General features: G+C 30.9%; 1 protein-coding gene across 1 annotated transcript in view; it reads right to left on the minus strand.

The window, feature by feature from the left end:
* Nucleotides 1-494: 494 nt before the first annotated feature.
* Nucleotides 495-14694, minus strand: part of LOC111635302 (DNA polymerase lambda-like) — a 29995-nt gene continuing 15795 nt past the window's right edge. Inside the window, exons 9-13 of the mRNA XM_023380232.1 lie at nucleotides 12641-12769; nucleotides 12396-12564; nucleotides 3596-3687; nucleotides 3248-3409; nucleotides 495-2032 (exon numbers count right to left, since the gene is read on the minus strand). Coding sequence (XP_023236000.1) covers nucleotides 1925-2032; nucleotides 3248-3409; nucleotides 3596-3687; nucleotides 12396-12564; nucleotides 12641-12769 — 660 coding nt within the window. The 3' untranslated portion in view covers nucleotides 495-1924. The remainder of the gene's footprint in view (nucleotides 2033-3247; nucleotides 3410-3595; nucleotides 3688-12395; nucleotides 12565-12640; nucleotides 12770-14694) is intronic.

Genomic DNA, 14694 nt, shown 5'->3' on the forward strand with positions numbered 1-14694 from the left:
GACGCCATCTGTTAAAATATTTTGTTAAAAAACAACTTTTATATTATTATTATAAAATGGGAAAAAGCTTAATTTTGAAGGAAGAGATGAGTTTAAAAAAAAAAATTGTAAATGCTAACAACAAGTAAAATCTTTATTAAGTCCGACCCAACTCGAGATATGACACACGATACTCATCTATCTTACCCCCTTCAGCCTCTGGACCTTTGACCGTCAAAATATAATAGCATCAATGCTTCTTATACATAAGCTACAATGTCATATTTCGTTAATTATTACCCCATTCTGAGATATAAAATGAAATAGACACAAATACAACGTCAATGGAATTTTTTCTTTTTTAACTCTCCCGGTTACATAACAAGGAACAGTATTGGAATCGTGTCAAATTTGATCCTCCAAGTTTTTTGAAAATCTCCATGTCTTGAGACCCCTGAATCCAAAAAGCGCTATAAAAAATGAGAAAAAATTTCCGTAGATAAGTGTGNAAATTCAATAACAAATCTTCCTTCATAATACAAGGTGCATTCCATAAGTAAATGCGACCAAATTCATAAAAAATCATTTATTGAACATGTTCTTACAATTAGTCAAAAATCTTCAAAATAGCACTCTCCTGCATTGATACACTTGTGAAGTCAGTATTTCCAGGCCTGGAAGGCCTTCTCCAGAACATCCTTTAGAGCCGATGTAACATAAGCCTTGATGTTTTCGGTTGTGTCCCAATGTTTCCCTTTCATGGCCCCTTTTAAGCGAGGAAACAAAATTAGTCGGCGGGAGCCAGGTCAGGACTGTAAGGTGGCTGTGGAACCAATGCGGTGTGGGTCTTGGCCAAGAAATCGTTGACAATGAAGAAGCTGTGGCTTGGTGCACTGTTGTGATGAAGTTTCCACGTGCCCTTGATGTCATTTTGGCAACACGCGACCCTCCATTTCAGTCTTTTGAGCACTTCCAAGTAGAAAGCTGCATTTACAGTGGTCCAGGCAAGTACAAATTCATGGTAAATAATACCTCTGACGTCAAAGAAGACAATGAGCGTGGTTTTGATCCTGGACTTACTCACACGTGCCTTCTTGCGGCGGAGCAATGCTGGGGTGTGCCACTCCAAACTCTGCCTTTTTGTCTCAGGGTCACACTCAAAAGTTCATGACTCATCACCGATGATAACTGAGTTTAAAAAATTAGAATAATTTTCACACATTTCCAAGAGCTCTTGGCACCAAAGCATTCACATGTCCTTTTGTTCATCAGTCAACACTTTTGGGACCAGTTTGGCGCACACCTTTTTCATGTTCAAATCTTGTCACAATGCAATAAATGATTGTTTTCGTCATGTTTAGAGTGTCTGCTATCAATTGAAGGCTCAACTGTCAGTCAGAGTTCAAACAATCACGCATATGCATCATATTTTCGTCAGTTTGGAAGGTTGATGGACGTCCACTGTGGGGATCATCAATGACCACCTCTCAGCCATCCTTGAACAACTTATGCCATTAGAAAACTTGTGATTTGGACAAGCAATCACTCCTAAAGGCCTGCTCAATTAGTGTAAAGGTTTTGGTGGCGGACTTCCCAAGTTTAATGCAAAATTTGATAGCATAACGTTGCTCCACAAAATGATCCATTGCACCATGTTACATTAACTCAAAACAGGGTTCACGGGAACGAACGTCCTCACCTGCTGGCAGCTTGGAAGCAAACGAGAAAGGACTTTTGAAGCTAACACCCCACACCACCTAGTGCAGCAGGTTAAAACTAGATATGGCATATCATCGTGTCACGAAAAAATTGGTCACATTACTTATAAAATGCACCTTGTATTTCATTTTATATAATGTTTAAATTTAAAAAGCTTGTGTATTTATATAACAGTTAATTCTACGTTTGTTATAATGACAAACAATATTCATTATCAATGTCCTTTTTAATGATCTCTTTCTTCTGGAATTCTGTAAGTTAATCCCAAATGCTCAAAAACAGATTCTTCAGTTGGTGTAGGAAGAACATAACCTTCACAAATTTTTTCTCCTCCCTAAAAGTCAAACATGATAATCACCAACTATAAAAACTTAAGTATTAACTTACAAAATAAAAATTTATATAATTTGTATTAGTACTGCAATATTTAATAATTATTTATTAGATGAACTACAAATATTAGATTAATACAAATTTACAAATGGAACTTTATTATACTAAGTGATCAAAATTAAATTCTGTGTAAAATTTAGCAGACAAATGAAATCAAATCTGGTATGATGACTTTTCTGGATGTAAGGAAGAAATTTCCATAAAAAAATTAATATTAAACTCACTATTACATTTTTAGCACTGCAAACAACAAAAAAGCAGTTTCCTTTGCACCTGCACACATGCAGCAACGGAGTTCTAGGTATAAAAGTGGCAACAACAGTTGAATATCATTCTTATCAACTACCATGACCATCATCTTGTCTATACATGTATTTCTTGTAAAACTGTTTTATGAAAACAACAATAATGCTATGGCTTCACTTCAGGACTTTCACTGTCTTAATTTAATATATGGCAAGGTCTATTGACTCCACAAGATCTCAGAAAATGATCACTTAATTTGAGAAAACTGGATGTCAAATGAGTTCAATCTGATTGAGGGTGCAAATCTATTATTCACAATGTGTCGAACTGTCAATGAATAGGGATACAAAGATTTGGGTAAACAGTTAAAACTCCTGCTTTCTAATAATGACTGCTTATGATAGGAAGATAGAAGTGGCACCATATGGCTAATGTTAGTATAGCATTACACAGTGAATGACAATCCTAAACTATATACATATGATTTATTTTTGAATAATGGCTCAATCAAACTAGTTTTAGTCAATGATTTTTCTTGCCATTTTCATTTTAATATAGTTTAACATCATGCTTAAATGTTATGTTCTATTTACAAAATAATAATAAATCTGCCCAAAAATTAATAAGGTTATATCATATGAATACTACAGTAACATAATCATAATATTATATAAATTAATTTTAATTTTAAATTCCTTAGAAAAATTTTGTCATTAATAATTATTATATTTAGTTGTTTATGTGATGAAAGCAATGATGAAAATATTATATTATAAAATGACTTTAAGTAAACTGAAATACAAATAAGCATGAAGTATAACTCACTAATAATGCATACAAAGTTGAATGTAATAAAATATTATAAAAAAAAAAGGACTGATTCTAAAGTCAATTTAATAAAAATTCTTACTCTTCTAATAACTCCAGCTCTCAGAGAATGTTCAGAAAGTGCCATTCCTTTCTTTCTTGCTAATAAACGCATAGAACGATTAAAGTGTGCAGAACCAGTAAAATATAACATAGCACAAGCTAATTCATTATATGGTACTGTTATGATGTCTATTCTTCTATGCTAAATATAAGATATATTTTATATATTAATAATAATAATAATCAGTATTTCAATATTTTTTAAGGAAAAGCAATCTAATTAAAAAGATAAAATAAATATAAATGAAAGTAAAAGAAGCAACAAATAATATGGAAATATGATAAAAATAAAATTCTAATTTAAAATAATTTTTAAGAAAATGTTTACCTTTTTGTCATCTCCATTCAATTTACATACTCCTAAATATTTTGTGTGTGTTCCATATTCTCCATTTTTAACTAAATCATCAGTTAGAAAACCTGTTAAATAAATTTAAGAAGTTATATGCAAATATATTTCGATATTTGTTAAAATAAATTATATTTGTATTTAGATTTTGCAAGTAAATTTCTAGATAGGTCTTTTTAAGCTCATAAAAATACAGGTAGGCCTCCTACAACGTGGTACTTTAACAATGCGTTTTCGCTCCAACGCAGTTGAAAAAATGCGGAAATTTTCTTACAACGCGATTTATGGTATTTAGAAACGAATTATCTTTCACATAACAGAAAAATCGCAATGGATCACGTAATACTGCAGTTCTGTGTACAGAGCTAAATGTCCTCGAAAACAGCTGTTTGTCTACGTTGACGTGTTATTCCCATGAACATTTCAGGGGAAGACCGGTTTCTAGACAGTGATGTGCATCAGTTACCATAAACACTCAAATATATCACTGAATTTTCGATAACTTATACTCTTTCAATAGATGGGGACCGCAAAAGTGGTCCAAAATACAGTATAAACTTCTATTGGGTGTATACAGTGGTACCTCAGGTTATGAACGCCCCAGCATACGAAATTTTCAGGATACGACATGAAATTCGAACATATTTTTGCTCCACGATACGAACAAAAACTCACCATACGACGTTATGCTAGTTTGCATTTTTCATTTGTTTTTCTTACTACAGTTATTTTTTTAAATGTATTACTTGGCTTTAATTTGAGTATGTTTTTCGCGTTGGAACGAATTATTTGGTTTTGCATGTAATCGTATGGGAAAGGATGATCCACCTTACGACATTTTCATGATACGATCTCAGTTTCAGAACGGATTAATTTCGTATCCTGAGGTACCACTGTATTTTTAACAACATAGTGAAGAAAAGTTATTTTTTTCGATTTTTACTGTCTACAAAACTGCTTGAAGAAATTTTAGCCATACCAATGTCAAACGAAAAGAAAGGACTGTTGTTAAAAAAGAAATTTATATCTTTTCAAACAAAGATAAAAATTTTGGATCGAATTAAAAATCAAGAGTGGATAGCTGATATTGGTAGGCATTTTAATTTAAATTAGTCAACTATTCAGTCGATTAAGCAATAGTAAGAAAAGATTAGGAATTCAGTCACATCCGGATCATCTATTCTTGCGAAAAATGTTGCTTGTCTGAGAGCACCTATAATGAAAAAAACAAAAAAAAAAAAACGGAACAAGTGCTAATATTATGGGTAGAAGATATGAACAAGAAACGGTTGCCTTTAAAAAAAAATGCAATTAAACACAAAGCCTTAAAAATATTTGATTATTTAAAACAAATAGGACAGTTGTCAGCTGATGAAACCAGTGTTAAATTCGTGGCTAGCAATGGCTGGTTTGAAAAATTCAAAAAAGCCATTCAAACGCCAAGTTTTTCTCTTTTTAGAACCGAATCCCAGTTTATGTATTAAGTTGGTGTCTCCTATAATGCGATTTCCCATAACGCGGTATTTTCAAGGAACGTATCTACCGCATTGTAGGAGGCCTACCTGTACTTAAGAAGTTTTTTAATGCTTTTTCTGTTTTTTGCCACAAATATATTAAAAGTAAAGTGAATGGTAATTGGTTAAACACTAATTCACGTTCCTCATTCTGTACAAAGCAGTAATCAGTGATTGAATGTTTAGTGTTGGAAGATTTCATGTCTACCAAAATTCACAGATGTTCAATTTCACAATACCAGTTCAATAATACATGAGAAGAAGCAGACTTGAGTTCATTTGTCAAATTTGAAAAAATCTCCATATTAAATAAAGAGAACCTCCAATTACATATCAGTCAAGAAGGAAAACTGCATATTATCTTTGAATTAAAGAAAAATCTGTACTATCTGCATATCACAATAATTAAGATGACATGAAAAAACAGCAAGTAAAAGTTTCAAATAGTGAGCAGAAAGAAATCTGTAATGGCTGTCTAATTTGATTATAAATTAGTATCTTTTTCAATTTACACTTAGGCCATTTGAAATTTTCTCCACCAAGTCTTTAAAAGCTGCTAATTTTATCTTTTCTTATATACTTTATGATACACTATATACAGTGGGTGATCGGTTAACGAACACCTCACAGAACAAACACAAGAAGAAGCGACGTAAAATAATGAATACTGATTGGTCTTCCTTGTCTCTGGACAACAATTCAAAACTTTTTGGAGTGCAGATGTTGACATTGACGCTCAACACGGTATATACTGATTGGATAGTATTCCTCTTTACTTTGAAACTCTCCCTTGTAATTCCAGCCTTTTATTTTTCTGACAGAAACAATTCTTTTATAGTATTTGTGAGACTGTCGGACAGGCACTCGTTAAGTTTTGTGTCAGTTTTTATTTTCGAAAGATGAGAGTATAATATCACAGGGAGAGTGGGCAGATGTCTGATGTCTGTTGTTGCTGAGCAGCATGGCTTGAACAGGTCTACAGTAGGCTGCAGTTCAATCTTATCTAAGAAAGACACTGTATTATCAAGAAGACTCAAGCAGCTTAAGGAAGAACAAAAATCACATCTGAGAAATAAAGAACATTGAAGAGCTCATAATGGAACCTGAAACTGATCTGATGACAGAAGAACTCAAGAACTCTTGAATGAAGAACACCAAGAAACTCGGCGAGATATGTTTTCTTCTGAAAAAGAGAATTAATTTTGATATCTGCTATTAAACATTTTTTGAAGTGGGATGATGTCAGAACAACGGCCTTAAAATGGCATCCAAACCAGGTTGAGGTTAAAAGGCTTAGGGATATCTACAATTACAATGCTATTAATTAGTTATGAAGAATCTTGAAAAAGAGTGAAAAGCAATTGACATTGGACAGATTCTTTAACCCCCACAAACGGAAAAAGCATAACTAATAAAAATGCAAGACTGCATATATATGTATTTTTACTATTATATATACGGTAAATAAATGTAATAAATAAAAAAATATAAAAATAAAATATCCAAAAAATAAAATATTATATATTTTTATTTTTGGAGTCTCCACAACAAATTAATCAAATTCCCATAAAAGCCTATGGTAAATCAATAATCAGTTAACAAACAATTTGGATAACAAACAAAGTCTTGGAATAAATTATATTCATTAACCGATCACCCACTGTACATTACAAAAAACCTGTCCTTCCAGTAATATAATGTTTTAATACAATACAAATGTTTTTGTCCTCCTCCTGAAATCTGTATCAGGTTTAAAGATACATGTTCTATAATGGAATGTTTCAAACGAAACATCTGCTGAATTTAAATTTATATTGTTAAAATTTGAAAAGAGTAAAAAAAATTCTTCAAAATTCAAATTTAAATCAATAAATTTGAATACGTTATAAATATGGATAAACCAATCAGGAATACAAAGGTATGAATGGGCAGCAGTGAGGTGTTAAGGTCAGATCAAAGTGCACCTACCATGTGCACAAAATTTGTTTTTCGTCTTTATGGTTAATACAGTTGCCTAACTGGAATGCTTTAAAGATCTCCAAGACCTCTAAATCTCTAATATAGTCATTATGCTAGGTGTAATGTATCATACTTGCCTAGTCATGTTCAGCCTCACTGCTATTGTCAGAGGCATATATTAACAGAGCAGGAATGGTGTCTGTGCTCTTTTACACTGCTTGAGGGATCTTTTTGTGGCATATATGTAAACTAAGTCTCTGACAAATCTATCATCCTTCAAGAGCATCGTATAAACCCATGTACTGTACCCTTTCTTTGTTTATGGCATATTTCCTATTTTTTAGTAGTGGATATATATTTGGGTCATGTCTATATTCAATGTAAGCACCTTTATGTTTTGCTATTTGTTTACATATTGCATGCAAGTGATCTTCATAAGTAATTAACCTCCTCATTGTTCATGTGCTCCCTGTTGTCAATGTTGTCATCTACAGTATATTGTTACTATTGTTACTCTGGGCTTATACTTATCAGATAATTGTGAAATTAAGTGCTCATCAAAGCCATGTGCCCAGGCTATCTGTGTGATCTGTCACAGTTCAGCTTCTTTATCTGTCACATTGAACAATGTGTATGTGCATGCTCTTTTAGTGAGGACTCAGAAAAAAGCCACTGTGTAAACATAAGGTTCATGAGAGCATACTGATAATTATAGTGGGCAGGAATCAGCTTTGTGATAAATCAGTCATAAATCATTGTCTTGATTCAGTCCTCAATAAAACTGATGCTAAGATCCATAAAATGAGCTTCTGTGCTATTCATCTGCTCTATTTCTAGCAATAGGCCATATAGTTTGTCATTCATTCATCACAGGAAGGCATTGATGTCAGGTTTGATCACCAGATGATGATGTCATCTATGTGCCTTTTATATATCAAGATGTTTGGAAGGAAGCTTAGGAATATCTCCAGCTTGAAATAGTGCATGACAATTTCACAAAGGTCCTCAACTAGAGGGGCTACCCAAGGATATTCCCTGCTTTTGTATGTAGATGCAAGTGTCAAATTGAAAAGAAGATGAGTAACAAAAGATGTGCCAATTTCAATATTAACTAATGGAGTGCACTATTAAGAACCTTATGTGTTAACCAATCCTGCAGGGTGCAGAAACAAGGCTTTATTTTTATTGAGGGGTATAAAGATTTGAAATCTAAGATTGTAATTTATCCCCTAGAGATTTGTCAATGTTAACTTATATGAACTGGCAATGATGCATGGGTATCCTTAAAGACATAAGACTAATAGGTTGTGCATAGATCTCTCTAAATTCTGGGTTGGAAATCTTGCCTTATTGAGTATTGTTCTGTTCCTGCCTACATTTGTGGGCTCTTGCAAAAGCATACAATTTTAGAATATCAGGAGATTCCACCACCACTTTGTCCAGTTTTAAGTGTTTGAGAAGCTTTCAAACACTTGAACTTTATTACATTTGCAACCCAAAAAGGAAACAGTAAAGACACAATAAGGCCTGCAGCTTGTCTAGATAGTTGTCTTGTATAATTTCACACCTCATTTGCACAATATACTAGTGTAAAATGCTTCCTTATATCTCTTGCTTCATTATGACCAATGACTTGTTCTTGCCAGCCCTTAGAAGAACCACATAATTGTGCAAAAGTCATCTCCTGTTTTTCTTTATGTTAAATCATAACCTTGTGTCTTGATGGTTTCTCTAAAACTCTTCATTCTAAATTATGGCTTCTAAAAGTAGAATTTTTTAGAATGGTTTTTTTTAGTGTATTTAGCATTACAGAGCAGTCAGTTTATAGAGGATTTTTCTATTTTACCTTATGATATTTTACATATTATATTATATTACACATTTATGAAGACCTAGTTATTTTAATCCTTTTTATTAGTTAATTTTGCATCTGTATTGCTAAAATAAGTGTTGTAGTATTTTAAATTGCAAATTAATAATTAAAAATCATGATAATGGAACACTTATTAAAACGTTTTATTTGCAATGGTGATTTAATAATCAACTGAATAAACTTTCTAGTCTGTAATAAAGTAAATAAACCATTTTTAGCCATTTAAGGTATACGAAATTTCCTATTTTCATGTAAGGGATATGCAGACTGTATAAGGTTTCCATTGATATAGGATATAATTTTCTCACACAAATCATCAGCAAAGATAAGCTAAGAGTTCATTATTTTGACCCAGAAAATAAAAGACAGCTGATTCAGTATTATTAACCTTATTCTATGCCCAGTGTAACTTGAAAACTGTTCCTGTTGCTCAGAATTTCATAATAATTTTTTGGAATGGAAAAGGAGTTTACATGGAGAATCTAGTAAAGGGAGAGAGAATTAATTTAATTAAGTATTAAGAAACTTTATTGAGTATTCAAGAGATGTATTTGTAGAGTAAGGCCAGAAAAGCCATCTTGTTCTAAGACAATGCAAGACCATAATGTAACAAGCAAAAATTATTGTGATATTGTCACAATGTCAGGCTGCAATTTTTAATCATATTCTTAATTTATTTAATTTAAAATATATGTTTTTTTATCTCAAATTACTAGTGTTTTGCCCCTGTACATCCTGATAACAGAATAATGCCAGTCATCTATGTAATTCTATTTCTGAATTGCTATCATGTAACTTCCAATCTAGACCGAAGTTTGCATATAGTTAATTGGGGCCTTCTGCCCTAAGCTTTTCAAATCTGACTTTTATCTATCTAACATTGTTCTCAAGATTAAGGAGAGACAGACAAGCAGATAAATTACAATGGAAATTTACAGGTCTACAATTCTTTCAAATTGCAGCCCAAAAAGGAAACAGTAAAGACACAATAAGAACCTGAAGTTATAGGTTTTTCTTCATCCTCCTTGCAGCCCAAATCTCTTACCATCAGACTTCTAATTGTTACTTTACACCAGATGGAATGAATTGAGCATTTAGAGAAATGTGCCACTCTAGATGAGGATTATGTTGAAAAATGAAAAATTTAAATTTTTTACACAATCATCATTTTTAAAGATTTTTAAAAGTCAAAAGTAGTAAAAATCAGATTAATGATTTTTACTACTTTTTAACACAGATCACATTTATATAAGGAAATGAAGCTTGGCGTAAAACAGATGATTTAACTTAGAAATATAATCCAGTTTGTAAGAATTGTGAATTTAAATGCTATTCCAGATCAATATTCAAATGCTATTTCAATCAATTTCATATATTAAACATTTTCTAAAATTAATTTTAATTATCAAAATTTTTATGAGATGGGCTCTAAACCAAGATTTCCATTTACTTCTAAACCTAATTTTGTCATAAGTACATAATTTCTTAAAATTAAGTAAAAAAATAAAATAAAACAAAAAAGAAAAATTCAATAGGAAAATATTAATAAATAACAGTAGCTACCTAGCAGAGCCTATGGATAGATCTCTCTCAGGCATGTTATGTGAACGCAATATTCAACAGTTGGAGGTCTTGGTGGTTCTTTCCACCTTTGACCAGCTTATTCTCTTCTATGCACGTTACATTTGGAACATTCTTATCTTGTGGTAACAAAAAACCTGTACACGAGTTCATACATTAAATCAACTCCAATCTCTATGGCCTCTGCCTCTGTCTGAAACAGAACAATGCATGAGAAATGCACTTCTTGACCTCCATATTATACTATCTAATGGACGCATATCAACTAATTTCTATACACCACCTAATTGTCATCCCAACCCCATCTCACAACTCTTATTTCTTCAAGTTAGCTGGCTTTAGCACCTTTATATGATTAGTATACATCCATTCACCCAATGCTCTAGACAGGAACAATGAAGTATGAACTATCACTCAATAATCCAGAAAGCATGGTTACTCCAGGATATCATCAAAAGTCTTATATATCCTCATTCAAACGCCATCTTGAAATTGTCCCACACTATCATCAAAGCAGTTACATATGATAAAAGGCTGTCTGCCCTTTACAAGGAGATTGCCAGAAATAACAACTTCTGCCTGGCTTTCAGAAGTCTCTTTGTTTTCACCTTTTTCTGTAATGCTAAGAATCAACTTGACATGTGGTTCCTCCCAGGGCTGTATACTATCCCCCTTATTGATCACAGATCTAACTGCAACTTGGAATATATGGGAGCTACAGGCCGACCATTAAGCATCTATCTCAAGGAGCACCAAGCATCTGTCAATAAAGGACCTACACCACAGCCCTGGCAACATATGCTTCCAACTCAGACACAGGTGCATCTTAAAAAAGTCTGCCTCCTACATTACATCTTCCATAAGGAACAGCTTAAATATTAAAAGCAGTTAGAAAAAATACAGCAATCAACTTTAAAGATGGCAACTCCTTTCCACTGATATGAAGGATATACTATGATGTTTAGTTTTACAACTCTTTCCCTATGTCATCCTGTGTATCATGTACATGTAGACAGCAACCACCAGTGTTAAGAACTTACTATTTTTGCTTTATCAGGTGCATCTGAGCTTTTGAAGGTCATTAGCATGATGATGACCATTTAATACAAAAGAAAGCATCAGCTAGTATTGTTTATTAACATTTTCCTTTTGTATTATTTTTTCTTTTTTTTTTGTGATTAAATTTCTGGGTGCTATATCCAGTTGTTTGGGTTGTTGAACATAATTTTTTATCTATCAACATCTGAGAGAAAAATTAATTCTGGGTGATTTCTTGACTTGACATCATATCTCAGATTAATTAAATATGAAAAATCATTCATGAATACATATAAGAAAAGACTTTGTGGTATTATTTTATCTTTCAATTGTTTATTCAAGAATAAAAAAATATTTTTTATATTATATATCAGACAGTGTAAAAGGATAGAGAAACAGAATAATTTGTTAATATAAAATATAGACTACAGTATAGAGCTAACCTCAATTTTACTTATGAACTAGATTCAGAACAGATTTAGCTAATATAAGTGAAGGACAAGAAAAAACAGTCTGACCTGAACTATTCATGAAAAATCTCAAAGGATTACAATGTGCTCAAACAGATTCTTCAAGAGAATGTTATCTTATCACAGCCATCTGATTAATATGAAGGAACTAGAATGAATATTGATGATGACTTAATACATAATTTGTTACCAAGATAAATTTTTATTTACTACTAAAACTCAACATTTTAACATTAATACTAATAAAGTAATACTTTTTTTTTTCTTTTTTCAAGAATAAAGATGTGAAGTTTAATCAAATGCCTAAAAAATAAAATATATTATTAAAATTTAATAATAATTACCCTGTTCATGTAATTTATTAATTAGATCAGATAATATGCTTTTATGTGATTCACCATCAGCATGTGTAATCAAAATATCCAAATCTCCACAAGTTTGCTTGCCACGTCGATATGAACCACATGCTTCAACTATTAAATCAGGATTAAAAGATAATGCAACTGATTTTACCTATCAAAATTTAAAAAAAAATAATATCATTGTTTAAAAATTCTATGTAAAAGAGATGAAACTAAACTATTTTTACTGTTTCTGCAATTTCTTTAGCTTCCTCTCGAGGCATTCTATCCAAAAAATCATCAAAATATTTTAATCCAATTTTTTGCTGAAAAGACAGTTTTGCCTTGGAATTTAAATCTTCTAATGTATATAAACCCTGGTAAAAAACATACATATTAATTATGAAAGATAATGCCATTTGAATAATTATATTTTTTTTATTTCAAACACATTTTTTCCTATCATAATATTATGAATAGATACAGTTGATTTTATAAATATTTTAAATAATTAAGTTTATTGTTTTATAGCAATTAAATAATAATGAAATAAATTGTAAAGTAATTTACATCAGACTGAAAAACTGATGCAATCTAGAAGAAAGCCTGAAAGTAAATGTATATTTTCAAAAATTGACTTAAACTATAAAGAATTTAAAATATATATATAAATACAAGTATTATATTTTCTTAGTAATTAAAATACAAGACATTTTCATATGATATATTAAAAGATTTTTTCAAAATTTTCATATTTGATTTAATCACTGAATGAGGAATTACAAAAAAAGTTCATTTGAGTAATATTTCAGTGATTTAAACTGACATTCTAAACTATGTTATTTTGGTATTTGAAACTACTGAATGTTTAAATTGGTGATCCTATGTTAAATTATGTTTTATATGTTGAATTTGTTCATAATTTAAGTTTATTAATCCAAATACACATTTATTTTATTATTTTTGATTTATTAATATTTTGATTTATATATAAATTAAAAAATTAAGCAGCAGTGCATCATGTATTGAAATCAAGAAACATTAAATAAATAAATGAAATGTAGAGATCTTTACATAATTAAATCAAGCATAAAATTTAATTCTTTTACTTAAATAAAATAAATTTATAAATAATCTTGTATTACCCAGAAATACAATAGAATTCATATGTTTGCTGAGTTCATAAATGCAATATCTCAATACCATTTACCAATTTGTTAGTACAACACTTACAATAAAAAAGTTCAAAATAGTATGAAAAGTTATGTTATTTAACAAATCATGTCAGTCTCCATATGTCCTGACATATGACCTAAATAACAAAGACTATATGGTTAGATGGAATATCTGACAGAATGAATTCATTTAGTAGCTCTGACAGAAGTAAAATGTTAATGTTAGGAATGCATGCAAGCATGCATTCCTAACATTAACATCTTAACCTTGAATTAAGATATAAAAGAATTTATTCCTGTAGGACGGGTTTCCAATTTGTGTTGTGCAAAACCTTAGGGTTCCACAATAAAACCGTTGAGTCTAGTGAAGTATAAATGCACCAATGCAGATTTGGGATATGAAAGTATAATTATTCTATTCTTGGATCAATTCCTCTTATGATGTCCTATACATGTACTAGAGTTATTTATAGGTTTACAGATTTATCAGTAACAGAACAAACCAAAACCATGATATAATGTTTGACAAGATAATGAAAACCATAAAAGTGACAAAACTTAACCTAAAGGCAGAAAATCATTCAAAAATAACCTTAAAATGTAAGCTAAATATAAATAATAATACAATCATTAAATATTCCTTAATTTGTCGATATTTGTGAAGCAAGTCTATTGAATCTCATGTCAGACAAGCATCGTATCGCCAAGAAGTTAATTAATATCCCATTATCTGTAGTGTGTTTTAACACAATGGTATAGTGTAGAAATAGTTATATCAGTCAAAGAGTATTAGAGTTTTACACTGCAATCATTTTGTGATATTTTTAAGTATTTTACATATAAAAATATAGTGAAAACTGTATAAATTTAGTGCTTTTAGTATTGTGTATATTCAAAATTAAACGATCATAGAGCATTGGCCAAGTTTTGACGAAAAATGTAGCAAGTACTTTAAATGTTTCTAGTGACAAGGAGACAAAGGACAGATACAAATGAAAGTACAAATCCAGACACTAGTTCTGTTTAAAATATTAAAAGAAAAGAAGTTTAACCTTTCATATTAATGACCAGTTTGAATTAAGTAGTAATAATTGTTTTCCATTATTAATCTTTTTTTTTTTTTTTTT

Source organism: Centruroides sculpturatus, unplaced genomic scaffold (assembly GCF_000671375.1).
Source record: "Centruroides sculpturatus isolate CEXI.00-Female unplaced genomic scaffold, Cexi_2.0 scaffold892, whole genome shotgun sequence".
NCBI classification, from domain to species: domain Eukaryota; kingdom Metazoa; phylum Arthropoda; class Arachnida; order Scorpiones; family Buthidae; genus Centruroides; species Centruroides sculpturatus.